Source organism: Telmatherina bonti (assembly GCF_933228915.1).
Source record: "Telmatherina bonti genome assembly, chromosome: 22".
Classification (NCBI taxonomy): Eukaryota; Metazoa; Chordata; class Actinopteri; order Atheriniformes; family Telmatherinidae; genus Telmatherina; species Telmatherina bonti.
In genome coordinates, this window is record NC_136631.1 from 2,624,708 (window position 1) to 2,652,328 (window position 27,621).

The 27,621-nt window shown below is 48.4% G+C and overlaps 1 protein-coding gene across 1 annotated transcript in view; it reads left to right on the forward strand.

The window, feature by feature from the left end:
- Positions 1 to 27,621, forward strand: part of nrxn3a (neurexin 3a) — a gene marked incomplete at its 5' end in the record, with an annotated part of 430,723 nt that overhangs the window by 157,481 nt on the left and 245,621 nt on the right. Inside the window, 5 exons of the mRNA XM_079262315.1 lie at positions 42 to 343; positions 10,273 to 10,434; positions 20,430 to 20,723; positions 20,818 to 20,965; positions 25,360 to 25,743. Coding sequence (XP_079118441.1) covers positions 42 to 343; positions 10,273 to 10,434; positions 20,430 to 20,723; positions 20,818 to 20,965; positions 25,360 to 25,743 — 1,290 coding nt within the window. The remainder of the gene's footprint in view (positions 1 to 41; positions 344 to 10,272; positions 10,435 to 20,429; positions 20,724 to 20,817; positions 20,966 to 25,359; positions 25,744 to 27,621) is intronic.

A 27,621-nucleotide genomic window follows, 5' to 3' on the forward strand; every position in this document is an offset into this window, starting at 1 on the left:
GTTTTTTACTGTAAACTGACCTTGGTCTGTTCCCGCCACAGCCAGAGAAGAGAACGTGGCCACCTTCCGAGGATCCGAGTACTTCTGCTACGACCTCTCCCAGAACCCCATCCAGAGCAGCAGCGACGAGATCACGCTGTCCTTCAAGACGTGGCAGCGGAACGGCCTCATCCTCCACACCGGGAAGTCCGCCGACTACGTCAACCTGGCGCTGAAGGACGGCGCCGTCTCCCTCGTCATCAACCTCGGCTCCGGAGCCTTCGAAGCCATCGTGGAGCCTGTCAACGGCAAGTTCAACGACAACTCCTGGCACGACGTCAAAGTCACACGCAACCTCCGGCAGGTAAGTCCGACAGGTGTGTCAGGTGACTGGTCATCCAGGTGACTCGAAAACAGAACCTGCTTTTGCTGATGTGATGTATGGAAGCCTGAAACGGCCAAACTTAGAAAGAAATAGAAAAAAGTCAAATTCAGTTCAGTTTTGTCAGAACAGCATCGTGTCGGGACTTCAGAGAGAGGTCGCTTCACTTCAGACCTGATCAAAACCAGCTGGTCGCATCCTGGATCCAGTTCTTCATCCTGCAGGAGGCGACAGTGGGAAGAAAACCTCCATCAGGACCGGGTCAGGGAGGAGCGGCCATCAGGACCGGGTCAGGGAGGAGCGGCCATCAGGACCGGGTCAGGGAGGAGCGGCCATCAGGACCGGGTCAGGGAGGAGCGGCCATCAGGACCGGGTCAGGGAGGAGCGGCCATCAGGACCGGGTCAGGGAGGAGCGGCCATCAGGACCGGGTCAGGGAGGAGCGGCCATCAGGACCGGGTCAGGGAGGAGCGGCCATCAGGACCGGGTCAGGGAGGAGCGGCCATCAGGACCGGGTCAGGGAGGAGCGGCCATCAGGACCGGGTCAGGGAGGAGCGGCCATCAGGACCGGGTCAGGGAGGAGCGGCCATCAGGACCGGGTCAGGGAGGAGCGGCCATCAGGACCGGGTCAGGGAGGAGCGGCCATCAGGACCGGGTCAGGGAGGAGCGGCCATCAGGACCGGGTCAGGGAGGAGCGGCCATCAGGACCGGGTCAGGGAGGAGCGGCCATCAGGACCGGGTCAGGGAGGAGCGGCCATCAGGACCGGGTCAGGGAGGAGCGGCCATCAGGACCGGGTCAGGGAGGAGCGGCCATCAGGACCGGGTCAGGGAGGAGCGGCCATCAGGACCGGGTCAGGGAGGAGCGGCCATCAGGACCGGGTCAGGGAGGAGCGGCCATCAGGACCGGGTCAGGGAGGAGCGGCCATCAGGACCGGGTCAGGGAGGAGCGGTCATCAGGACCGGGTCAGGGAGGAGCGGTCATCAGGACCGGGTCAGGGAGGAGCGGTCATCAGGACCGGGTCAGGGAGGAGCGGCCATCAGGACCGGGTCAGGGAGGAGCGGTCATCAGGACCGGGTCAGGGAGGAGCGGCCATCAGGACCGGGTCAGGGAGGAGCGGTCATCAGGACCGGGTCAGGGAGGAGCGGTCATCAGGACCGGGTCAGGGAGGAGCGGCCATCAGGACCGGGTCAGGGAGGAGCGGCCATCAGGACCGGGTCAGGGAGGAGCGGTCATCAGGACCGGGTCAGGGAGGAGCGGCCATCAGGACCGGGTCAGGGAGGAGCGGTCATCAGGACCGGGTCAGGGAGGAGCGGCCATCAGGACCGGGTCAGGGAGGAGCGGCCATCAGGACCGGGTCAGGGAGGAGCGGCCATCAGGACCGGGTCAGGGAGGAGCGGCCATCAGGACCGGGTCAGGGAGGAGCGGCCATCAGGACCGGGTCAGGGAGGAGCGGTCATCAGGACCGGGTCAGGGAGGAGCGGTCATCAGGACCGGGTCAGGGAGGAGCGGCCATCAGGACCGGGTCAGGGAGGAGCGGTCATCAGGACCGGGTCAGGGAGGAGCGGCCATCAGGACCGGGTCAGGGAGGAGCGGCCATCAGGACCGGGTCAGGGAGGAGCGGCCATCAGGACCGGGTCAGGGAGGAGCGGCCATCAGGACCGGGTCAGGGAGGAGCGGCCATCAGGACCGGGTCAGGGAGGAGCGGTCATCAGGACCGGGTCAGGGAGGAGCGGCCATCAGGACCGGGTCAGGGAGGAGCGGCCATCAGGACCGGGTCAGGGAGGAGCGGCCATCAGGACCGGGTCAGGGAGGAGCGGCCATCAGGACCGGGTCAGGGAGGAGCGGCCATCAGGACCGGGTCAGGGAGGAGCGGCCATCAGGACCGGGTCAGGGAGGAGCGGCCATCAGGACCGGGTCAGGGAGGAGCGGCCATCAGGACCGGGTCAGGGAGGAGCGGTCATCAGGACCGGGTCAGGGAGGAGCGGCCATCAGGACCGGGTCAGGGAGGAGCGGCCATCAGGACCGGGTCAGGGAGGAGCGGCCATCAGGACCGGGTCAGGGAGGAGCGGCCATCAGGACCGGGTCAGGGAGGAGCGGTCATCAGGACCGGGTCAGGGAGGAGCGGCCATCAGGACCGGGTCAGGGAGGAGCGGCCATCAGGACCGGGTCAGGGAGGAGCGGTCATCAGGACCGGGTCAGGGAGGAGCGGCCATCAGGACCGGGTCAGGGAGGAGCGGTCATCAGGACCGGGTCAGGGAGGAGCGGCCATCAGGACCGGGTCAGGGAGGAGCGGCCATCAGGACCGGGTCAGGGAGGAGCGGTCATCAGGACCGGGTCAGGGAGGAGCGGCCATCAGGACCGGGTCAGGGAGGAGCGGCCATCAGGACCGGGTCAGGGAGGAGCGGTCATCAGGACCGGGTCAGGGAGGAGCGGTCATCAGGACCGGGTCAGGGAGGAGCGGTCATCAGGACCGGGTCAGGGAGGAGCGGCCATCAGGACCGGGTCAGGGAGGAGCGGTCATCAGGACCGGGTCAGGGAGGAGCGGCCATCAGGACCGGGTCAGGGAGGAGCGGCCATCAGGACCGGGTCAGGGAGGAGCGGCCATCAGGACCGGGTCAGGGAGGAGCGGCCATCAGGACCGGGTCAGGGAGGAGCGGCCATCAGGACCGGGTCAGGGAGGAGCGGCCATCAGGACCGGGTCAGGGAGGAGCGGCCATCAGGACCGGGTCAGGGAGGAGCGGCCATCAGGACCGGGTCAGGGAGGAGCGGCCATCAGGACCGGGTCAGGGAGGAGCGGCCATCAGGACCGGGTCAGGGAGGAGCGGCCATCAGGACCGGGTCAGGGAGGAGCGGTCGGGGTGGAGAGGACAGGAAAGACAGATCAACATGTTCAGCAGCTTTTATTCTGAAAGTCCTGCAGGAAGAGGAGGAACATGCTGATGATGTCACAGATTTATACATGGAGGAAGAGGAGCACGGTACGACTCAGTACATCACGTCTCCATGGTTACATAACTAATGGTTGTCTAGACAACCCCGAACTAGAATAGCATCACCTGGACAGGTGGGTCTTCCTCCCACTGTCCTCTTCCTCCCATCCTCCTCTTCCTCCTACTGTCCTCTTCCTCCCATCCTCCTCTTCCTCCTACTGTCCTCTTCCTCCCATCCTCCTCTTCCTCCCACTGTCCTCTTCCTCCCATCCTCCTCTTCCTCCCATCCTCCTCTTCCTCCCATCCTCCTCTTCCTCCCACTGTCCTCTTCCTCCCATCCTCCTCTTCCTCCCATCCTCCTCTTCCTCCCACTGTCCTCTTCCTCCCATCCTCCTCTTCCTCCCATCCTCCTCTTCCTCCTACTGTCCTCTTCCTCCCATCCTCCTCTTCCTACCATCCTCCTCTTCCTCCCATCCTCCTCTTCCTCCTACTGTCCTCTTCCTCCCATCCTCCTCTTCCTACCATCCTCCTCTTCCTCCCACTGTCCTCTTCCTCCCATCCTCCTCTTCCTCCTACTGTCCTCTTCCTCCCATCCTCCTCTTCCTCCTACTGTCCTCTTCCTCCCATCCTCCTCTTCCTCCCACTGTCCTCTTCCTCCCATCCTCCTCTTCCTCCCACTGTCCTCTTCCTCCCATCCTCCTCTTCCTCCTACTGTCCTCTTCCTCCCATCCTCCTTTTCCTCCTACTGTCCTCTTCCTCCCATCCTCCTCTTCCTCCCACTGTCCTCTTCCTCCCATCCTCCTCTTCCTCCTACTGTCCTCTTCCTCCCATCCTCCTCTTCCTCCTACTGTCCTCTTCCTCCCATCCTCCTCTTCCTCCTACTGTCCTCTTCCTCCCATCCTCCTTTTCCTCCTACTGTCCTCTTCCTCCCATCCTCCTCTTCCTCCCACTGTCCTCTTCCTCCCATCCTCCTCTTCCTCCCACTGTCCTCTTCCTCCCATCCTCCTCTTCCTCCCTCAGTGAGTCTAACAGGAGGAAATCAGGACAACCTGATTGGTTCCATGCAGGTAGATCTGAGGATCATCTGCATAGAAACGTTTCTACCTGCTGTCTGATGATGTTCCTGAAGGGAAGCATGGAGAATGTGAAAATACGGCTCATTCAGTAACTTCTGGAGACGTCCAGCAGCTCTGGAAGCGGGAGACTTGGAGCATTGGCACTCTAAAAAAGGCGGACAGAACTGCTGAGTCATGCTGGCTGCACAAAGATCCTCTTTATTTGATATTCTAGATTGCTCCGTCTGTTGGCAGCTCTGACTTGCTATCTAGATTTTTTTTAAAGTACAAACTCTTCTCACAAAGATATTACCTCAAATTAGGTCTTTTTTCCTGAGGATTTCATGCTGGTTCGGAGGGTGTGCTGCAAAGAAGATTTTTCTATATATTTTTGACTCTTTCAAGGCTTGTTATGATGAGTCTCCATGGCAACGAAAGACTTGTTTACAATCGGGATCAACTGATTAACCTCTCCCAAATCAGGATTATCAGCGAAACAACACATCAAATCCCGATGGAGTTGAAAAGAAAGAGAAGAGGATGCAGAGCGGGAGTCAGACAGAGGAGAAAGAGATTTAAACCATTTCTCCCGACCGTCGTCATGGGTAACATGAGATCGCTAGCTAACAAAACGGACAAGCTGGAGATGCTAACAAGGTCTCAGAAAGAATACAGAGAGTGCAGTATTATGTGCTTCACCGAGACATGGCTGCATGAACACATCCCTGACTGTAATGTGTCTGTACCGGGCTTTAAAACGGTCCGTGCAGACCGCAGTAGACAACACAGCGGAAAGCTAAAGGGTGGTGGAATTGCAGTGCTGGTTAACCAGCGTTGGTGTCATCCTGGACATGTTACAGTCAAGGAGAAGATATGCACAAGGGACACGGAACTGTTAGCTGTGAGCTTCCGTCCATATTATTTACCCAGAGAGTTTACCTGTGTTATTCTGGTAGCGGTTTATATAATACCTGGTACCGCACCAGACACAGCCTGTGATGTCATCAGCTCCGTCGTTGCTCGGCTACAAACACAGCATCCAAACTCATTCATGGCGATCTCCGGAGACTTCAACAACGTCTCCCTCTCTGCAACTCTACCAACATTCCAGCAGTTTGTCAGCTGCTCCACCAGAGAAAATAAGATGTTGGACTTATTTTATGCAAATATGAATAATGGATCCAGTTGTTCTGCCCTGCCTCCTTTAGGAAGATCTGACCATAATCTGGTTCTTCTCACCTCCACCTACAAGCCCATCGTTCAGCAGCAACCAGTCATCACAAAGACTATCAAAATCTGGTCTGCTGAAGCTGAAGATGCTCTTAGAGGAGGCTTTGAGGCTACAGACTGGAACGTCCTCTGTGAACCTCATGGAGACGACATCAACGCCATGACTGAGTGTGTGACAGATGACATAAACTTCTGTGTGGACAGCATCGTCCCAACAAGAACAGTGAGGTGCTTCCCCAATAACAAACCCTGGATCACCAGTGAGCTGAAAAAGCTGCTGAACATCAAAAAGAAAGCCTTCAGGGATGGAGACAGGGAGTTATTGAGGGCAACACAAAAACAACTTAAAACCCAAACTAAGAAGTGCAAGGAGGACTACAGGAAGAAGTTAGAAAGTCAGCTCCAGCAGAATAACCTGAGGGATGTGTGGTCTGGAATGAAGAAGATCACCGGCTTCAAGTTAAAGGGGGACCAGCCTGATGGAGGTCTGGACAGAGCTAATGAGCTGAACATATTCTTCAACAGGTTCAGTTCACCCCCTACCTCCAGCCCAACAGACCACACACCCTCCATAAGCCCACTGCTTTCCTGTCACGCCTCCAATCTGTCACCCTGCAGCTCAGTCATGGACCAGAACACAGCTTCATCTCCCTCCACATCAGGACATCCTGAGACCTCCACCTTGTTTGTCTCCTGCAATCAGGTTAAGAAGCAACTTGAGAAACTGAACCAGAACAAGGCTGCAGGTCCAGATGGTGTCAGTCCCAGAGTTCTCAAGACCTGCTCAGAACAACTATGTCCGATTCTCCAGCACCTTTTCAACACCAGTCTGAGACTAAATAGAGTCCCAGTGCTGTGGAAAACCTCCTGCCTTGTTCCAGTGCCTAAAAAAACACAACCAGCTGAACCAAGTGACTACAGACCAGTTGCCCTGACATCTCACATCATGAAAGTCCTGGAGAGACTCTTACTGGCTCACCTCAACAAGCAAGTAAACACCTTTCAGGACCCATTCCAGTCTGCATATCGTAATGGACTTGGGGTTGAAGATGCCATCATATACCTGCTCCAGAGAGCACACTCTCATCTGGACCATTCAGGCAGCACTCTGAGGGTCATGTTCTTTCATTTCTCAGTGCTTTTAATACCATTCAGCCTGCTTTGTTATGTGAGAAGCTCCATAAATTCCAGGTGGATACCTCCACAACCACCTGGATCTATGACTACCTCACAAACAGACCCCAGTTTGTGAGACTGAAAGGTTGTGTCTGAGATGGAGGTCAGCAGCACTGGTGCACCACAAGGAACTGTACTCTGGCCATTCCTCTTCACTCTGTACACCTCAGACTTCCAGTACAACTCTGAGTCCTGTCATCTGCAGAAATACTCTGATGACTCTGCAGTTGTGGGGTGTATCAGGGATGGACAAGAAGCAGAGTACAGAGAACTGGTCAGTCAGTTTGTTAAATGGTGCGGTGACAATCATCTCATATTAAATAGCAGCAAAACAAAAGAGATGATTGTTGACTTCAGGAGGAAGAAGAATAAACAAAGCACTGTTTCCATCCTGGGAGAGGAGGTGGAGGTGGTGGAGGAATACAAGTATCTTGGAGTTCAGCTGGACAACAAACTGGACTGGAAATGCAACACTGACTACATCTACAAGAAAGGTCAGAGCAGACTGTACTTCTTAAGGAAGCTGAGATGGTTTAACGTCTGCACCAAGATGTTGCATATCTTCTAGAAGTCTGTTGTGGAGAGTGCAGTCAGCTTTGCAGCATCTGCTGGGGTAGTAGCATCAGAACCAGAGACTTGAAGAGAATCAACAAACTGATCCAGAAAGCTGCTTCTGTGCTTGGAGTAACTCTGGAGCCGCTGGAGCTGATTGTCCAAAGAAGAATGCTGCACAAGCTGATGAAGATGATGGAGGATTCTTCACACCCTCTCCACAACACAGTGATGAAACAACAAAGTGTGTTCAGTGAGAGGCTTCTTCAGGTCCGATGTAAGACTGAAAGATACAGAAGATCATTCCTGCCAGCAGCCATCAGCCTCCGGAACAAGACCTCCTCTAGTTATTATTATTATATACTGCAATATTTCCCTTTGGGGAATAATAAAGTATTTTTCATTTCATCTCATTTTCATTAATTTTGATTTAATTTCATTTAATTTTTTTTCCTTATTTGACATAAATGTTTTTGTAGGAAATGGAATCAGCTTCATGCATCATGTCAGGATTTTGCCTTTGTCAATGCGTCCATCCACATGTGTTTCATGTTTGAGCTGAGTCATGTGATCTGACGTGTCGCCACCCCCCCCCCCCCCCCCCCCCCCCGTGATGAAGCCACCAGGCATCGGACCCAAGCTGTTCAACAAGCTGCACTGCCTGGTACAGACCCCTCCTCCCGCTCGGCTTGCAGTGGTCTCCTCTTCCTCTGCTCCTTCCGGTGCGTTCCAGGTGACTCGGAGCTGGGAAGTCGGCTCTGTTCCACCGCTGACTCGTACAGCTAACTTTACGCCTCGCTGGAGAAAGTTTTCCCTCCGAGGTTGTCATGAAGCTGAACAAAATATCCCGGTTCAAATGGAACGCACCGTTCTTCTTCACCTTCTGGTTGTCCTCCTCCTTCTTCTTCTTGGTTTTTCCACCTACAGGAGTTTTATGTAATTAAAATCTATTTAAACGGTCAATGTGTGGCGTCTTTCCAGCCATGCCGACCACTGCATGTCTCTCTCTCACACACACACACACACACACACACACACAGAGACAGGGAAATGTCTTGATGTTTTCTAACCTTTATTGGCATTTTTCTGACACTTTAGCAGGATTTCTGGCGTAACCTGCCAGAAGCGCTGTTTCCCGCCCTGCAGAGTGGCTTGTCTCTTCTGCACGTTACCTTCTGTTCCTTTGTTAAAGCGGCTCTATGATGCTTTTTCTAGATTTCTACAGTGTTATAGTGATGAAAACTCATCAGTTTTTTTTATCCTCTAAACGCATGTTGGAGTTTTCCAGCACTGTCTGTGTTCGGTTTCCATGGCAACGGAAACGATTGATTTTAGAGAGTTTTTTCTACTTCAACATTTTAGTAACGTCCCGGGGGAGGGACTCAGTGATTGGTCATCTTCCCAAGTTTTTTACGTTCATGAGAAGAAAGCCACGCCCACCTTCACTGCTCAGTATAACTACTCCTAGCAGTTGACCAATCAGACACAGTCTGCAGGGCAGGAGGCGGAGCTTTCTCTTTTGGCTTGTTTCTAGCTGATCTGATCTGAGAGGATCAATAGAAGATGAATGAAGGGGTTTGTGGAAAATGATATTTCTTGTCCTTTCGGACTTGCATATTAAAATAAATTAGACTGAAATGTGCATCATAGAGACACTTTAATAAAAAACAAACAGAAACTCACCTAGTTTAGATCATACTTCACAAGTTCCATAAATGTCAACAGGTCGTATTTTTCCCAGTACAAGAAAAGCAGATGAGACATTTTATCATCTGATGGAAAATATGAGCAGATTGTGGATCTGATGGCAGCAACGCATCTGTGAAACGCTCCAACAGGGTTAGGGTAACCAACTGGAGGAGAATTTGAAGGGAGGAATACCAGAAATCACTGTCTGCAAACACAGTTCATCCTGAAACCCCCATATGCATGTTGATGCTCTGTGGAATATCATCCAGAGACAGAGAATTAGAAGGAATCTTTGTGCAGCACAACATTTGCTCCCGTTCAGCCAACGCCTCTTTCAGGGAAGATCTTGCAGATTTCAGCAGGACCATGCTAAACCACATCTTACAATACCAATGCGAAACATCTGGAGTATCATGAGGTAGAATGCAGCAACAAAGATCTATGACTGTCGAGCAGCTGGAATCCAGCTTCAGACCAGAACAATACTAACCGAAAACCCCAGCAACTGGTCGCCTCTCTTCCCAGACATTTACTGACAGAAGAAAAGATGCTAACATTGCTAAACATTATCCTGGAAATAATTTAACACATGCTAACGGCTTCTAACAATGCTAAACATCACCCTGGAAAAACTTATACACATGCTAACAGCTGCTAACATTGCTAAACATCACCCTAGAAATAATTTCACACATGCTAACAGCTGCTAACATTGCTAAACATCACCCTAGAAATAATTTCACACATACTAACAGCTGGTAACAATGCTAAACATCACAATGGAAATACTTTAACACATGCTAACAGCTGCTAACATTGCTAAACATTGCGTAAAGCTACTTTTTACACATGCTAACAGCTGCTAACATTGCTAAACATCACCCTAGAAATAATTTCACACATGCTAACAGCTGCTAACATTGCTAAACATCACCCTAGAAATAATTTCACACATGCTAACAGCTGCTAACATTGCTAAACATTGCGTAAAGCTACTTTTTACACATGCTAACAGCTGCTAACATTGCTAAACATCACGTAAAGCTACTTTTTACACATGCTAACAGCTGCTAACAATGCTAAATATCACCCTGGAAGTACAGTGTTTCAGATTCACAATCAGCTCAAATTTTTCATGAAGAGATCAAATGGTTTGAATGTCTGCTGATGGCTTCCAAGTTGTCACATTTTCTCAGTTTATTTGGAATTCCCAAAACCCTGACTGAGCTTTAATCTAAAATGTAATCTCACCATCTTCTCTTTTCCTTCATCTTCATCAGGTGACGATATCGGTGGATGGGATCCTGACAACCACTGGCTACACCCAGGAGGACTACACCATGCTGGGCTCAGACGACTTCTTTTATGTGGGTGGAAGCCCCAGCACAGCCGACCTGCCCGGATCTCCAGTCAGCAACAACTTCATGGGCTGTTTGAAAGAGGTCAGGAAGAGTCGTGTCTGTTAAGGTTTTATAGAAAACATGACACACGCGTGCAGGGATGTATGAAACTCATTATGACATCCTCCGCGGATACTCTTAATACAGTTCTGACCCGTGGTGAAGACTGCGTGTGCAGGATGAAGGTTTGGGAATAAAACTTTCCTCAGATACAGAAAACCCGTTTTGAATCATTGCAGGTTTTAGATGCTCCAGCAGACCTGGTTCAGATCCATGAATTTCCTCATCCAAACTGTTACTGAGCCGTTTATTTCAGCTCGGTGTGCTAGGGAACGTTCACGGCAGTTTTTGAGTTCATTCCGTCTGTTTGCTGAGAAAGCTGCTTGGTTTGGAGGATTGTGTGAACAAGTAAACAAAGTCTCATTCGGTTCAAAGAAGCAGCGTCAGAGTCAGTCCCTGATCGGACCAGGTCTAGGGACTGTCCGATCCCCGAGTGAACCGAGTCCCTGATCGGACCAGGTCTAGGGACTGTCCGATCCCCGAGTGAACCGAGTCCCTGATCGGACCAGGTCTAGGGACTGTCCGATCCCCGAGTGAACCGAGTCCCTGATCGGACCAGGTCTAGGGACTGTCCGATCCCCGAGTGAACCGAGTCCCTGATCGGACCAGGTCTAGGGACTGTCCGATCCCCGAGTGAACCGAGTCCCTGATCGGACCAGGTCTAGGGACTGTCCGATCCCCGAGTGAACCGAGTCCCTGATCGGACCAGGTCTAGGGACTGTCCGATCCCCGAGTGAACCGAGTCCCTGATCGGACCAGGTCTAGGGGACTATCTAGATGTGAATGCACTTTTAGAGTTGGAAGCATGTAAACCTGCATGAGCGGCATGAGAAACATGGATTCATAATTTTTGTCTTTTTAGATGATTGACGACACAAACATCACATTCTTAAGAATTTTATGACACAGGAATAAATGGAAATCCTTCATCAAATTTTCTTCTTTTAAATTCACAAAAACAACTTTATACAAACATTTGACTTAACTAGTTTGTACGTCACATTTCTTGCAAAAAACTATTTAAAATATTCTTCATAAAACAATAAAAGAAGCAGAAGAAGCACTAAACAGTAAAATATAAAGAGAAAATATCATTGAGATGTTGAAAAATATGAAATAAAATTCATCCATCTTCTGCCGCTTATCCGGGGTCGGGTCGCGGGGGCAGCAGCCTAAGCAGGGAAGCCCAGACTTCCCTCTCCCCAGCCACATTTGCCAACTCTGCGGAGGGATCCCGAGGCGTTCGCAGGCCAGCTGAGAGATATAATCCCTCCAGCGTGTCCTGGGTCTTCCCCGGGGTCTCCTCCCAGAGGGACGTGCCTGGAACACCTCACCAGGGAGGTCCAGGAGGCATCCTGACCAGATGCCCGAGCCACCTCAACTGGTTCCTCTCGATGCGGAGGAGCAGCGGTTCTACTCTGATCTCCTCCCGGATGACCGAGCTCCTCACCCTATCTCTAAGGGAGAGCCCGGCCACCCTGCGGAGGAAACCCATTTCAGCCGCCTGTATACGAGATCTCCTTCTTTCGGTCACGACCCACAGCTCATGACCATAGGTGAGGGTAGGAACGTAGATCGACTGGTAAATGGAGAGCTTCGCCTTCTGGCTCAGCTCCTTCTTCACCACGACAGACCGGCGCAGAGTCCGCATTACTGCAGACGCCGCACCGATCCGTCTGTCGATCTCGCGCTCCATCCTTCCCTCACTCGTGAACAAGACCCCGAGATATTTAAACTCCTCCACTTGAGGCAGGACCTGACCCCCGACCCGGAGAGGACAATCCACCCTATTCCGGCTGAGGACCATGGTCTCAGATTTTGAGGTGCTGATTCTCATCCCAGCCGCTTCACACTCGGCCGCGAATCGCTCAAGTGAGAGCTGGAGATCACGACCAGATGAAGCCAACAGGACCACGTCATCCACAAAAAGCAGGGACCCAATCCTGAGGCCACCAAGTCGGATCCCCTCAACACCTCGGCTGCACCTAGAAATTCTGTCCATATAAGTTATGAACAGAATCGGTGATAAAGGGCAGCCTTGGCGGAGTCCAACCCTCACCGGAAACGGATCCGACTTACTACCGGCAATATGGACCAAGCTCTGACACCTGTCGTACAGGGACCGGACAGCTTGCACAAGGGGATCCGGTACCCCATACTCCCGGAGTACCCCCCACAGGAGCCCCTGGGGGACACGATCGAATGCCTTCTCCAGGTCCACAAAACACATGTAGACTGGTTGGACAAACTCCCATGCCCCCTCCAGGACCCCAAAGAGGGTATAGAGCTGGTCCACTGTTCCGCGACCAGGATGAAAACCACACTGCTCCTCCTCAATCCGGGATTCGACTATCCGGCGGACCCTCCTCTCCAGGACCCCTGAATAGACCTTCCCAGGGAGGCTGAGGAGTGTGATTCCCCTGTAATTGGAACACACCCTCCGGTCCCCCTTCTTAAAAATGGGGACCACCACCTCAGTCTGCCAGTCCAGCGGTACTGCCCCCGATGTCCACGCGATGCTGCAGAGGCGTGTCAGCCAGGACAGCCCCACAGCATCCAGAGCCTTAAGGAACTCCGGGCGGATCTCATCCACCCCGGGGCCTTGCCGCCAAGGAGCTTTTTGACCACCTCAGCGACTTCAGCCCCAGAGATAGGAGAGTCCACCCCTGAGTCCACCAGCTCTGCTTCCTCATCGGAAGACGTGTTGGTAGGATTGAGGAGGTCTTCGAAGTATTCCTTCCACCGACCCACAACGTCCCGAGTTGAGGTCAGCAGCTCCCCACCTCCACTGTACACAGTGTTGATGGAGCACTGCTTCCCCTCCTGAGCCGCCGGATGGTGGACCAGAATCTCCTCGTAGCCGTCCGAAAGTCTTTCTCCATGGCCTCGCCGAACTCATCCCATGCCCAGCCATGGGGGACCTTACCAGCTGCATAACGCCCCCATAAACATAGCTACTGGGATCTTGAGGACTTATAACCCCCCCTCTTACCACCACAATAGTGCTGCTGCTCAGGGAGGGGGGAAATAAAATCTAGTAGAATAAGAAAACTATTAAAAGTAGCTGCAACAGTCTTTAACGTGAAAAGTCTCCTCAGTGTTTGTCATTAATATTATTAATAATTAAATTATTATTTTGAATTTGTTCCAGACAGATTTATTTTGGATAAACTTCTAAATTTATCTGAAAGTTAAATTTAAAAAAAAAAAAAAAGCTTTATTTGTTCCAGATTAGAGTCAAGAATAAAAAAATGAAACATGTTTAGAAATTTAGAAAAAATGATTTCGACAGAATTATTTTACTTACTTTTACTCCAGATAGAATAAATTTATTGTTAATACAGTTTTGTAAACTTCATTCAGCAAAAATAAATGTAAAATTTATTTCCTGAATAATATTTTAGAATAACAATGGATATTTCCAGCTGGAATTAAATGTAAGTATATTTAAATGTTGATCATTAACAAAACAATGAGTTGATGTTTAGATATATTTATTTATTCTATAAGGAATACTATGTCATAAACACATTCTAATAAATTACACGAAAATTGAACTATTTTTTATTACAAATAAAAACACAAAAAATATTGTTCATATAAAGTAAATTAATGTAAAAATGAAACATATATTCCATATCAAATTGTTAATAAATGTAAGGTGTTATAAATGAAGATGTTTATTTGAATAAAGTTAAATGGAAAAAATGAATTTCAAAATATTTGTATTTTTAATTTCAGAGAATAAAACATAATTTTCATCTCTTCCAGGTTTATAAAGTTGAATTATTTCTGTCATTTTCGGAAAACATATTTTTGTGTGATCCTGGTCCTGCTTCCCGTCGGCCATTCTGAGCCGCGTTCCATACGTGTTCCGTACTCGTTCTCCGCGTTCCGTACTCGTTCTCCGCGTTCCGTACTCGTTCTCCGCGTTCCGTACGCGTTCTCCGCGTTCCGTACTCGTTCTCCGCGTTCCGTACTCGTTCTCCGCGTTCCGTACTCGTTCTCCGCGTTCCGTACTCGTTCTCCGCGTTCCGTACGCGTTCTCCGCGTTCCGTACTCGTTCTCCGCGTTCCGTACTCGTTCTCCGCGTTCCGTACGCGTTCTCCGCGTTCCGTACTCGTTCTCCGCGTTCCGTACGCGTTCTCCGCGATCCGTACTCGTTCTCCGCGTTCCGTACGCGTTCTCCGCGTTCCGTACTCGTTCTCCGCGTTCCGTACTCGTTCTCCGCGTTCCGTACTCGTTCTCCGCGTTCCGTACGCGTTCTCCGCGTTCCGTACGCGTTCTCCGCGATCCGTACGCGTTCTCCGCGTTCCGTACGCGTTCTCCGCGTTCCGTACTCGTTCTCCGCGTTCCGTACGCGTTCTCCGCGTTCCGTACGCGTTCTCCGCGTTCCGTACTCGTTCTCCGCGTTCCGTACTCGTTCTCCGCGTTCCGTACGCGTTCTCCGCGTTCCGTACGCGTTCTCCGCGTTCCGTACTCGTTCTCCGCGTTCCGTACGCGTTCTCCGCGTTCCGTACTCGTTCTCCGCGTTCCGTACGCGTTCTCCGCGTTCCGTACTCGTTCTCCGCGATCCGTACTCGTTCTCCGCGTTCCGTACTCGTTCTCCGCGTTCCGTACTCGTTCTCCGCGTTCCGTACTCGTTCTCCGCGTTCCGTACTCGTTCTCCGCGTTCCGTACGCGTTCTCCGCGATCCGTACTCGTTCTCCGCGTTCCGTACGCGTTCTCCGCGTTCCGTACGCGTTCTCCGCGTTCCGTACTCGTTCTCCGCGTTCCGTACGCGTTCTCCGCGTTCCGTACGCGTTCTCCGCGATCCGTACGCGTTCTCCGCGTTCCGTACGCGTTCTCCGCGTTCCGTACTCGTTCTCCGCGTTCCGTACGCGTTCTCCGCGTTCCGTACTCGTTCTCCGCGTTCCGTACTCGTTCTCCGCGTTCCGTACGCGTTGGGCTTTTCCTCCGTTTGTCTGAAGGGAATTCTCCGAGACGAAGCTTTTATGTTTCTGTTCACCGTGACGACGGCAGAAACCTGAAACAGTAGCTGATGATGTCATATCCCAGCAACCAGTCACGTGCACACTGACAGTGGGGCTTTCATGCACACTCGCGTGCACGCTCATACACACTCATCATGGTCCTGCAGGGAGACGGAGGAAGTGGCACGGCCTACTTCCTGCTCCGCCCACTGCTCCACGTTCACGGCAGGAAATGACTTGAAGTTTGGGTTAAATTATGGGATGGCGGTCTACCGGTGGTTGGTTGTTTTCATCTTCATGCATCATTTTTCACACACCGCCACATTTGGTCTGAAACCCCCCTCCCCCCCTAAACCTCTATCCCCCCCCTCCCCACCATTACGCCTAATTTCCCTGCTGCCAACCCTCTCGTCCTCGCCATCCAGCGAGCAGCATTATGGATAAATGTTTTGTTGCCATGGCGCCGGGTACCGGTTGCCCTTGGTAGCTCCTTCGGCTGGCTGGCCGTGATTACTCTGCCTTTCACAGCCAGCGCCGACAAAGGAGGCCGACACGCCGCGTAATGGCCAACCACAACACATAATTGCTGTAATTGGTTGTCATTAACCCCCCCCCCCCCCCCCCCCCCCCCCCATGGAGCTGTTGCACCTGGATGCTGGACCAGGTTCCCAGGATGGAGGCCTCAGGTTCTCTCCGTACATGTGAGGAAAACACCACGAGGATCCTCATGATGGCTGCGGCGAGTTCTGGTGCTGCCGTGCAGGAGGCTGTTGTTGTTTTTATTTTTTGTTTCCTTCTCTGCCTGAAACAACCTTTTGTTAAACGACGAGCAACGACGAGCAACGACGAGCAACGACTGATCCGACGACGTCGTCTTGCAGCAGCTTCTTCTGAGCCAGACAAAGAGTTCCAGTCGGAGCGGAGGTGATTACTTCCAGCAGGCGATCAATACGCTTATTGATTGGTCTGAACTGGTGAAGTTCCAGTAAAACCTTCCAGAGAAGAAGACGATGCTTCCTGCTGGAAAAACATGACTTTATGTCTTTAGTTGGAGTCTGGAGAGAAACCTGAAGCCTCCAACGGGTCACCTAAACCTTGCAGGACCAGAACCAGAACCAGATCCAGAACCCGAACCAGCAGAGACGTTCTGTGTTTAACATAATCAGACGACTGTGAAAGATCCAGTTCTGTTCCGTTCATCAGAACCGGCTTCTGGTCCCAGGTCTGCATGCTGCTCTCTGATTGGCTGGTTAGCAGGAAGTAGAAAGGATGTTTAAAAGGAAATTCTGCCCCCATGTGGAGAAGAGCGACACTGCAGCGCTGTGACGTCTCATGTCAGAACCATGTGACCAGTAAAACTACCAGACTGAGGTGTGGCCGTGCACGCCCGCCGTGCACGCCCGCCGTGCACGCCCGCCGTGCAGCCAGTCCATGAGGAGTGATGACATCAGATGTTAGAAAGGTTATTTCAGCCCAGTGTTACAGCGCTGGTTTACACACACACCGATAACACCGTGCGGGTGTGTGATGATCGTGTGTGTGTGTGTGTGTGTGTGTGTGTGTGTGTGTGTGTGTGTGTGTGTGTGTGCTGATGTGTGTCGGAGGAGTCTGCTGAAGGAGATAATGCAGTGATGGATTTCTTTCATCCGACCATTGTCAAACATTTTGGCTTTCACACAGTGTCTGTCCGGTTGTGTGTGTGTGTGTGTGTGTGTGTGTGTGTGTTGATGTAAGGATTTGGTGTTAACCTGCAGTCTGCGTCTGCAGCATGCTGATAAACCAAACCTGCACACACTCAGAGGCCTTCCGCTCTCATTGTTCAGGCGTGGCAGAGACCAGAAAGTGACTCGTCAACCTGACACACACACACACTGACACACACACACACACACACACACTGACACACACACACACACACTGACACACACACACACACACACACACTGACACACACACACACACACACACTGACACACACTGACACACACACACACACACACACACACTGACACACACACACACACACACACACACTGACACACACACACACACACACTGACACGATAAGGAACAGGAAATTTAAAGAAAAAGGTGTATAACATGGAATGTGTGTTTAGTTATTTTCATTTGGTAAAAATGATGCAGTTTAGGTAAATCAGATAGTTAAGTCTTCCATCCATCCATCCATCCACTCATCCATCCATCCATCCATCCACTCATCCATCCATCCATCCATCCACTCATCCATCCATCCATCCATCCACTCATCCATCCATCCATCCATCCACTCATCCATCCATCCATCCATCCACTCATCCATCCATCCATCCATCCATCCACTCATCCATCCATCCATCCACTCATCCATCCATCCATCCATCCATCCATCCATCCATCCGTCCATCCATCCGTCCATCCATCCATCCACTCATCCATCCACTCATCCATCCATCCATCCACTCATCCATCCATCCATCCGTCCATCCATCCATCCACTCATCCATCCATCCGTCCATCCACTCATCCATCCATCCATCCATCCACTCATCCATCCGTCCATCCATCCACCCACTCATCCATCCATCCATCCACCCACTCATCCATCCATCCATCCATCCATCCACTCATCCATCCATCCATCCACCCACTCATCCATCCGTCCATCCATCCATCCACCCATCCATCCATCCATCCACTCATCCATCCATCCGTCCATCCACTCATCCATCCATCCATCCATCCACTCATCCATCCGTCCATCCATCCACCCACTCATCCATCCATCCATCCATCCATCCATCCATCCACTCATCCATCCATCCATCCACCCACTCATCCATCCGTCCATCCATCCATCCACCCATCCGTCCATCCATCCATCCACCCATCCATCCATCCATCCACTCATCCATCCATCCATCCATCCAGCTGCAGGAGGAATGGCAGGTGGAGGAGGTAAATAAATGTCAGAAAACAACAATCTACTGTCACATGATCTGGATTATAGATAATCCCGCTGTGACTCCGCCCACTCGGCCATAGCTGCAAGGGAGGGAGAGAGGCTGACATGGAAACAGAGAAATCCTCGGCGGAGAAGGTGTGTTTGTTTCTCTGTCCAGACAGTAGGAGAAAAAAGGTTTCAATTTTCCACTTGAGCACCCCCCCCCACCCTCCGCCCTCCTTCTCCTCCACCCCCTACAGTGCTGCATCCTCCGTTGCTCTGACGACGTTCCGGTTATGGCGATAAACAATCGTGCTCCCTCGTTTCTCTTCCATTGGCAACAGGGCACCTGCTCAGACACTGCTTCTCTTCCAGGATGGAGGTGGAGGAAAGATGGAGGCCGACTGCACCAACCACATTCCATGTTCCAACAAATCAATTCCTGATTGGCTGTCCTCACCTGTCAGTCATCTGATGATCTATGAAGGTGTTAAATAAGACATTGTAAATAAAGATCATTTAAAAGCTGTTATAATACTCCGAAAAACAAAATCATCATGTTTATTAAACATGGTGAAAGATGGTGGAATTAAATATTAAACGTGCAACAAGATAAATATTGATCTGAAAAATGAGGATTGTTGTCCTGTTTGTGAAAGATGTTGAGAATAATCATCTTAAAGCAAAGAAGCTTTGCTTCATTCAAATGTACTAAATATGGTTTTAATATATTTACATACAGATGTGGATCAATTTAAATGATCTTTTATTAACTCAGCTTTTAAAACATTTTTGTTGGAAAATGGATAATAATTTATATAGATGTGTAAAGGAAAAAAAGTTCAAATTTACAGCAAATATGACATAAAGAAAATGATCTCGATTAATAATTTCTGTTTTATTTAAAATATTTTCAAATAATCAAAAGTAAAAATATTTATTAAATACAATGCAAAAATAAAAATGAGCTATTTTTTCATTTCCTGATATAAAAGAAAATATTAAACTTCATGAACATGTGAATCGTTGACAAACTGAATTGACAGATTATTGGCCAGTTATGTTATAATTTAGCATCCTGCCATGAACATATTTAATAATGTGAATCTGCACTGCGTTGGACCGGTTACCTGTCCAGGTGTCCCCCGATTAAACCTGCAGGAGACCCGGTAGTAGCCATCACCCGCCTGCTTACCTAAATCCCTTCACCCTAACTCCCCCCCCCACCCCTCCACGACCCCGAGCCAACCCCTCACCCTCCGCTTACCCCCAGCATCCCACCACCACCCCCAACATGCAGTAGACCCAGCACCCCCAGGGCCTGCAGCACCTCCGTCCTGCCAAGTCCGCCCAGACCCAGTGTCTACAGGACAGCCCTCACCCCCCCCCCCCCCCCCCCCGCCCTCCCTATCCCCCCATCCACCCCAGCAGAAACTAGGACATAGGGGTGTGAAAGGACACCCTTGGCTCCCCATGAATGATTGTGAAGTGTGTTGTTTGCAAAAAAAAATAGGGGCTCCAGGCTAGCAGCGTGTTGTCTTCTGCTTTGTGGGGTTTGTTAAACAGCTAACTGAAGCATTACTGCCACCACATGGTGGGAAGCGGGATTGCACCTGAATCTCTGATGGAAAACAGCAACATCTATTCTATTCTATTCTATTTTTATCCAAAGCGACTTACATGTGAGAGTGAGAACAACACAAGCAGGAAATCAAACAGTCGGAGCATCATAGGAAGGTGCTGGTGGATGGCTGAAGTCCAGGCGGATGCAGGTGTTGACATGTAGTATAGTATAACAGGCTATTTTGTTAGTCCCCCGACCCCCCACAATATTACCTATGTTAAAATACAAAGAATGAAAATCGCAATATTTGTTGCAACAAACTGGGCTGGGAAGTTCTCCAACTCCTCTGACAAATGTAAGAGTTAACGTGCAGAAGTTCTCCTTGAAGAGCTGAGTCTTCAGCTTTATATCTTTCGTGTCTTCACCTGACAAGTTGCACAGCAAAACAATGCATGTAAATCTTTATTTCTTTCTAATCAGACATCCAATCTCCTTCCAGGTAGTGTACAAAAACAATGACATCCGGCTTGAGTTGTCCAGAATGGCTCGAGTCCTGGACTCAAAGATGAAGATCCAGGGGGAAGTGTCCTATAAGTGTGAGAATGTGGCCACCTTGGACCCCATTTCTTTCGAGACCCCTGAGGCCTATATCAGCCTCCCCAAATGGAACACCAAGCGGATGGGATCTATCTCCTTTGATTTTCGCACCATCGAACCCAATGGCCTCATCCTGTTCACACACGGCAAACCACAGGAGCGTAAAGACACCGCTCGCAGCCAGAAGAACACCAAGGTTAGTCCAGAACTTGGTCCAGAAATGTCTCCTGGCCTGAGAACATGAAGCAGTGCTTGTTTGGAGTCTTCAAACCTGTGCTTCTCGTCTTCAGGTGGATTTCTTTGCAGTGGAGCTGTTGGACGGTAACCTGTACCTGCTGTTGGACATGGGCTCAGGAACCATCAAGGTGAAGGCCACCCAGAATAAAGTCAACGATGGAAACTGGTATCATGTGGACATCCAGAGGGATGGACGCTCAGGTCAGAAAAAAAAGATTTCATTTCAATTCAGCTTTATTTATAAAGCGGCAACAGAAAACATGGTCCTGAGGACACTTTTACCGAGTCAGTTCAATTCAATCCTATTCATCCTAAACCAGTTAGAATACACTTTATTCAGTTAAAATTCACTTAGAATCGATTTGGAATATAATTAGAATCCAGTTAACCCAGTTAGTATTGGCTTTATCTACTGACAATTCAGTTAGTCCAGTTAGAATCTAGTTAGTATCCAGTTAATCCCGTTAGTATCCAGTTAATCCACTTAGAATCTAGTTAGAATCCAGCTAATCCCGTTAGTATCCAGTTAATCCCGTTAGAATCCAGCTAATCCCGTTAGTATCCAGTTAATCCCGTTAGTATCCAGTTAATCCCGTTAGTATCCGGTTAATCCACTTAGAATCTAGTTAGAATCCAGCTAATCCCGTTAGTATCCAGTTAATCCCGTTAGTATCCGGTTAATCCACTTAGAATCTAGTTAGAATCCAGCTAATCCCGTTAGTATCCAGTTAATCCCGTTAGAATCCAGCTAATCCCGTTAGTATCCAGTTAATCCCGTTAGTATCCGGTCAATCCACTTAGAATCTAGTTAGAATCCAGCTAATCCCGTTAGTATCCAGTTAATCCCGTTAGAATCCAGCTAATCCCGTTAGTATCCAGTTAATCCCGTTAGTATCCGGTTAATCCACTTAGAATCTAGTTAGAATCCAGCTAATCCCGTTAGTATCCAGTTAATCCCGTTAGAATCCAGCTAATCCCGTTAGTATCCAGTTAATCCCGTTAGTATCCAGTTAATCCACTTAGAATCTAGTTAGAATCCAGCTAATCCCGTTAGTATCCAGTTAATCCCGTTAGAATCCAGTTAATCCTGTTAGTATCCAGTTAATCCCGTTAGTATCCAGTTAATCCACTTAGAATCTAGTTAGAATCCAGCTAATCCCGTTAGTATCCAGTTAATCCCGTTAGAATCCAGTTAATCCTGTTAGTATCCAGTTAATCCCGTTAGTATCCAGTTAATCCACTTAGAATCTAGTTAGAATCCAGCTAATCCCGTTAGTATCCAGTTAATCCCGTTAGTATCCAGTTAGTCCAGTTAGAATCTAGTTAGAATCCAGCTAATCCCGTTAGTATCCAGTTTATCCCGTTAGAATCCAGCTAATCCCGTTAGTATCCAGTTAATCCCGTTAGTATCCAGCTAATCCCGTTAGTATCCAGTTAATCCCGTTAGAATCCAGCTAATCCCGTTAGTATCCAGTTAATCCCGTTAGAATCCAGCTAATCCCGTTAGTATCCAGTTAATCCCGTTAGAATCCATCTAATCCCGTTAGTATCCAGTTAATCCCGTTAGTATCCAGTTAATCCCGTTAGTATCCAGTTAATCCACTTAGAATCTAGTTAGAATCCAGCTAATCCCGTTAGTATCCAGTTAATCCCGTTAGTATCCAGTTAATCCACTTAGAATCTAGTTAGAATCCAGCTAATCCCGTTAGTATCCAGTTAATCCCGTTAGTATCCAGTTAATCCACTTAGAATCCAGCTAATCCCGTTAGTATCCAGTTAATCCCGTTAGTATCCAGTTAATCCAGTTAGAATCTAGTTAGAATCCAGCTAATCCCGTTAGTATCCAGTTAATCCCGTTAGAATCCAGCTAATCCCGTTAGTATCCAGTTAATCCTGTTAGTATCCAGTTAATCCCGTTAGTATCCAGTTAATCCACTTAGAATCTAGTTAGAATCCAGCTAATCCCGTTAGTATCCAGTTAATCCCGTTAGTATCCAGTTAGTCCAGTTAGAATCTAGTTAGAATCCAGCTAATCCCGTTAGTATCCAGTTTATCCCGTTAGAATCCAGCTAATCCCGTTAGTATCCAGTTAATCCCGTTAGTATCCAGCTAATCCCGTTAGTATCCAGTTAATCCCGTTAGAATCCAGCTAATCCCGTTAGTATCCAGTTAATCCCGTTAGAATCCAGCTAATCCCGTTAGTATCCAGTTAATCCCGTTAGAATCCAGCTAATCCCGTTAGTATCCAGTTAATCCCGTTAGTATCCAGTTAATCCACTTAGAATCTAGTTAGAATCCAGCTAATCCCGTTAGTATCCAGTTAATCCCGTTAGTTTCCAGTTAATCCACTTAGAATCTAGTTAGAATCCAGCTAATCCCGTTAGTATCCAGTTAATCCCGTTAGTATCCAGTTAATCCCGTTAGAATCCAGCTAATCCCGTTAGTATCCAGTTAATCCCGTTAGTATCCAGTTAATCCACTTAGAATCTAGTTAGAATCCAGCTAATCCCGTTAGTATCCAGTTAATCCCGTTAGAATCCAGCTAATCCCGTTAGTATCCAGTTAATTCAGTTAGAATCTAGTTAGAATCCATCTAATCCCGTTAGTATCCAGTTAATCCCGTTAGTATCCAGTTAATCCAGTTAGAATCTAGTTAGAATCCAGCTAATCCCGTTAGTATCCAGTTAATCCCGTTAGAATCCAGCTAATCCCGTTAGTATCCAGTTAATCCCGTTAGTATCCAGTTAATCCCGTTAGTATCCAGTTAATCCACTTAGAATCTAGTTAGAATCCAGCTAATCCCGTTAGTATCCAGTTAATCCCGTTAGTATCCAGTTAATCCACTTAGAATCTAGTTAGAATCCAGCTAATCCCGTTAGTATCCAGTTAATCCCGTTAGTATCCAGTTAATCCCGTTAGAATCCAGCTAATCCCGTTAGTATCCAGTTAATCCCGTTAGTATCCAGTTAATCCAGTTAGAATCTAGTTAGAATCCAGCTAATCCCGTTAGTATCCAGTTAATCCCGTTAGAATCCAGCTAATCCCGTTAGTATCCAGTTAATCCTGTTAGTATCCAGTTAATCCCGTTAGTATCCAGTTAATCCACTTAGAATCTAGTTAGAATCCAGCTAATCCCGTTAGTATCCAGTTAATCCCGTTAGTATCCAGTTAGTCCAGTTAGAATCTAGTTAGAATCCAGCTAATCCCGTTAGTATCCAGTTTATCCCGTTAGAATCCAGCTAATCCCGTTAGTATCCAGTTAATCCCGTTAGTATCCAGCTAATCCCGTTAGTATCCAGTTAATCCCGTTAGAATCCAGCTAATCCCGTTAGTATCCAGTTAATCCCGTTAGAATCCAGCTAATCCCGTTAGTATCCAGTTAATCCCGTTAGAATCCAGCTAATCCCGTTAGTATCCAGTTAATCCCGTTAGTATCCAGTTAATCCACTTAGAATCTAGTTAGAATCCAGCTAATCCCGTTAGTATCCAGTTAATCCCGTTAGTATCCAGTTAATCCACTTAGAATCTAGTTAGAATCCAGCTAATCCCGTTAGTATCCAGTTAATCCCGTTAGTATCCAGTTAATCCCGTTAGAATCCAGCTAATCCCGTTAGTATCCAGTTAATCCCGTTAGTATCCAGTTAATCCACTTAGAATCTAGTTAGAATCCAGCTAATCCCGTTAGTATCCAGTTAATCCCGTTAGAATCCAGCTAATCCCGTTAGTATCCAGTTAATTCAGTTAGAATCTAGTTAGAATCCATCTAATCCCGTTAGTATCCAGTTAATCCCGTTAGTATCCAGTTAATCCAGTTAGAATCTAGTTAGAATCCAGCTAATCCCGTTAGTATCCAGTTAATCCCGTTAGAATCCAGCTAATCCCGTTAGTATCCAGTTAATCCCGTTAGTATCCAGTCAATCCCGTTAGTATCCAGTTAATCCACTTAGAATCTAGTTAGAATCCAGCTAATCCCGTTAGTATCCAGTTAATCCCGTTAGAATCCAGCTAATCCCGTTAGTATCCAGTTAATCCCGTTAGTATCCAGTTAATCCAGTTAGAATCTAGTTAGAAACCAGCTAATCCCGTTAGTATCCAGTTAATCCCGTTAGAATCCAGCTAATCCCGTTAGTATCCAGTTAATCCCGTTAGTATCCAGTCAATCCCGTTAGTATCCAGTTAATCCACTTAGAATCTAGTTAGAATCCAGCTAATCCCGTTAGTATCCAGTTAATCCCGTTAGTATCCAGTTAGAATCTAGTTAGAATCCAGCTAATCCCGTTAGTATCCAGTTAATCCCGTTAGTATCCAGTTAATCCAGTTAGAATCTAGTTAGAATCCAGCTAATCCAGTTAGTATCCAGTTAATCCCGTTAGTATCCAGTTAATCCAGTTAGAATCTAGTTGATCAGGCAGGAAAACTCCCATCTGACACGTTTACATCTGGATGAGTGTCAGATCCAACCATCAGCCCACCATCTGATCCGGTGACGCATCAATCATTTCTCTTCAGGACTGAATAAAGTTATTTGTAGAAGAAGAACTGGTTTTCATGCGTCCTGTGTGGAAGTGGACTCATGTCTCATCTGTTCGTATCAGGAACCATCTCTGTAAACAGCAGGAGGACCCCCTTCACGGCGAGCGGTGAGAGCGAGATCCTGGACCTGGAGGGGGACATGTACCTTGGGGGGCTTCCTGTCGATCGGGCCAACCTCATCCTGCCCACTGAACTGTGGACGGCGATGCTCAACTACGGCTACGTGGGCTGCGTCCGGGACCTTTTCATCGACGGTCGGAGCAAAGACATCCGTCAGATTGCCGAAAAGCAGAATGGTGCCGGCATCAAACCGTCGTGCAACAAGCAGCCGGGCAAACAGTGCGAGAGCTACCCCTGCAAGAACCGAGGTGTCTGCAAGGAGGGCTGGAACCGCTTCATCTGCGACTGCACCGGCACCGGATACTGGTCACGCACCTGCGAGAGAGGTAAATGTGCGTGTGCTAGATTACGGTGCTGATACCGTCTCCGAGCCAAAGTTTGACAGGAAGTGACTTTGTCCTCATATCGTCTCTGAGCAACAGTGTCGTGATAATGATAGTTTTTCAGGATGAGAATGTGATAAATAATAATAATTATCCTGGATCATTTGTTGTGGATCCACAACAAGCTCTTTCCCTTAATGGCATAAAATAACCTGCAGACTTTCTGTCAGCGGTCACCATGGTGATTCCAGATATAAGCTGCTCGGGTGATGGGGTTTTATTCTGAATGATAGAACCAGAACCCATTGGACCTATTTTCTAGAACAGGTCCATGATTGATCATCGTCATGGTCTAAATCAGTTGAATGGACAATGGATGGATCCAACATCTTGTATGATAGTAAAACTCATGCTTTTATTTATCTTTGGAATTCATCAAAGATTCATGAGTCAGCAGACACAAGAGACTCGCGGTTCTCAGTAAAAAAAATCTATTTTTTTTTCTAGATGCTGCTTCAGTGTGGAAGCTTCAGAGTTCAGTGATGATGGCCTTAACTATCATTAGTTAACGTTAGCTAACGTAAGCTAAAGGTTCAGAGTTCAGTGATGGTGGCCTTAACTATCATTAGTTAACGTTAGCTAACGTAAGCTAAAGGTTCAGAGTTCAGTGATGATGGCCTTAACTATCATTAGTTAACGTTAGCTAACGTAAGCTAAAGGTTCAGAGTTCAGTGATGGTGGCCTTAACTATCATTAGTTAACGTTAGCTAACGTAAGCTAAAGGTTCAGAGTTCAGTAATAATGGGGTTAACTTACGTTAGCTAATGTAAGCTAAAGCTTCAGAGTTCAGTTATGATGACGTTAACTAATGTTAGCTAAAGTTAGCTAAAGTTCCAAAGTTCAGTGATGATGACGTTTACTAACATTAGCTAACGTAAGCTAAAGCTTCAGAGTTCAGTGATGATGACGTTAACTAAGGTTAACTAATGTAAGCTAAAGTGTCAGACTTAAGTGATGACGTTAACGATTCATTCATTCATTCATTTTCTGAACCGCTTAATCCAGTTCAGGGTCGCGGGAAGCTGGAGCCTATCCCAGCTGGCTTTGGGCGACAGGCAGGGTACACCCTGGACAGCTCGCCAGTCCATCACAGGGCCTGACGTTAACTAAGGTTAACTAAAGTAAGCTAAAGCTTCAGAGTTCAGTGATAATGAAGTTAACTAATGTTGGCTAACGTGAGCTAAAGCTTCAGAGTTCAGTGATGATGGCATTAACTTATGTTAGCTAATGTAAGCTAAAGCTTCAGAGTTCAGTGATGATGGCATTAACTTATGTTAGCTAATGTAAGCTAAAGCTTCAGAGTTCAGTGATGATGGCATTAACTTATGTTAGCTAATGTAAGCTAAAGCTTCAGAGTTCAGTGATGATGACGTTAACTAAGGTCAATTAATGTAAACATATGTAAGCTGAAGCTTCAGACTTCAGTGATGATGACGTTAACTAATGTTAGCTAAAGTTAGCAAAAGTTCCAGAGTTCAGTGATGATGATGATAACTAACATTAGCTAACGTAAGCTAAAGCTTCAAAGTTCAGTGATTTTGGTGTTAACTTACGTTAGTTATCGTAAGCTAAAGCTTCAGAGTTCAGTGATGATGCTGTTAACTAATGTTAGCTAACGTAAGCTAAACCTTCAGAGTTCAGTGATGATGACGTTAATTTACAATAGCTAATGTAAGCTAAAGCTTCAGAGTTCAGTGATGATGGTGTTAACTAACATTAGCTAACGTAAGCTAACATTAGTTAACAGAGGGGCTATAAAAAGAAAAATTATCTCCCCCCAGCTGTCATGAAGGTAAACCTGACCTACCTTTTTGTAGCACC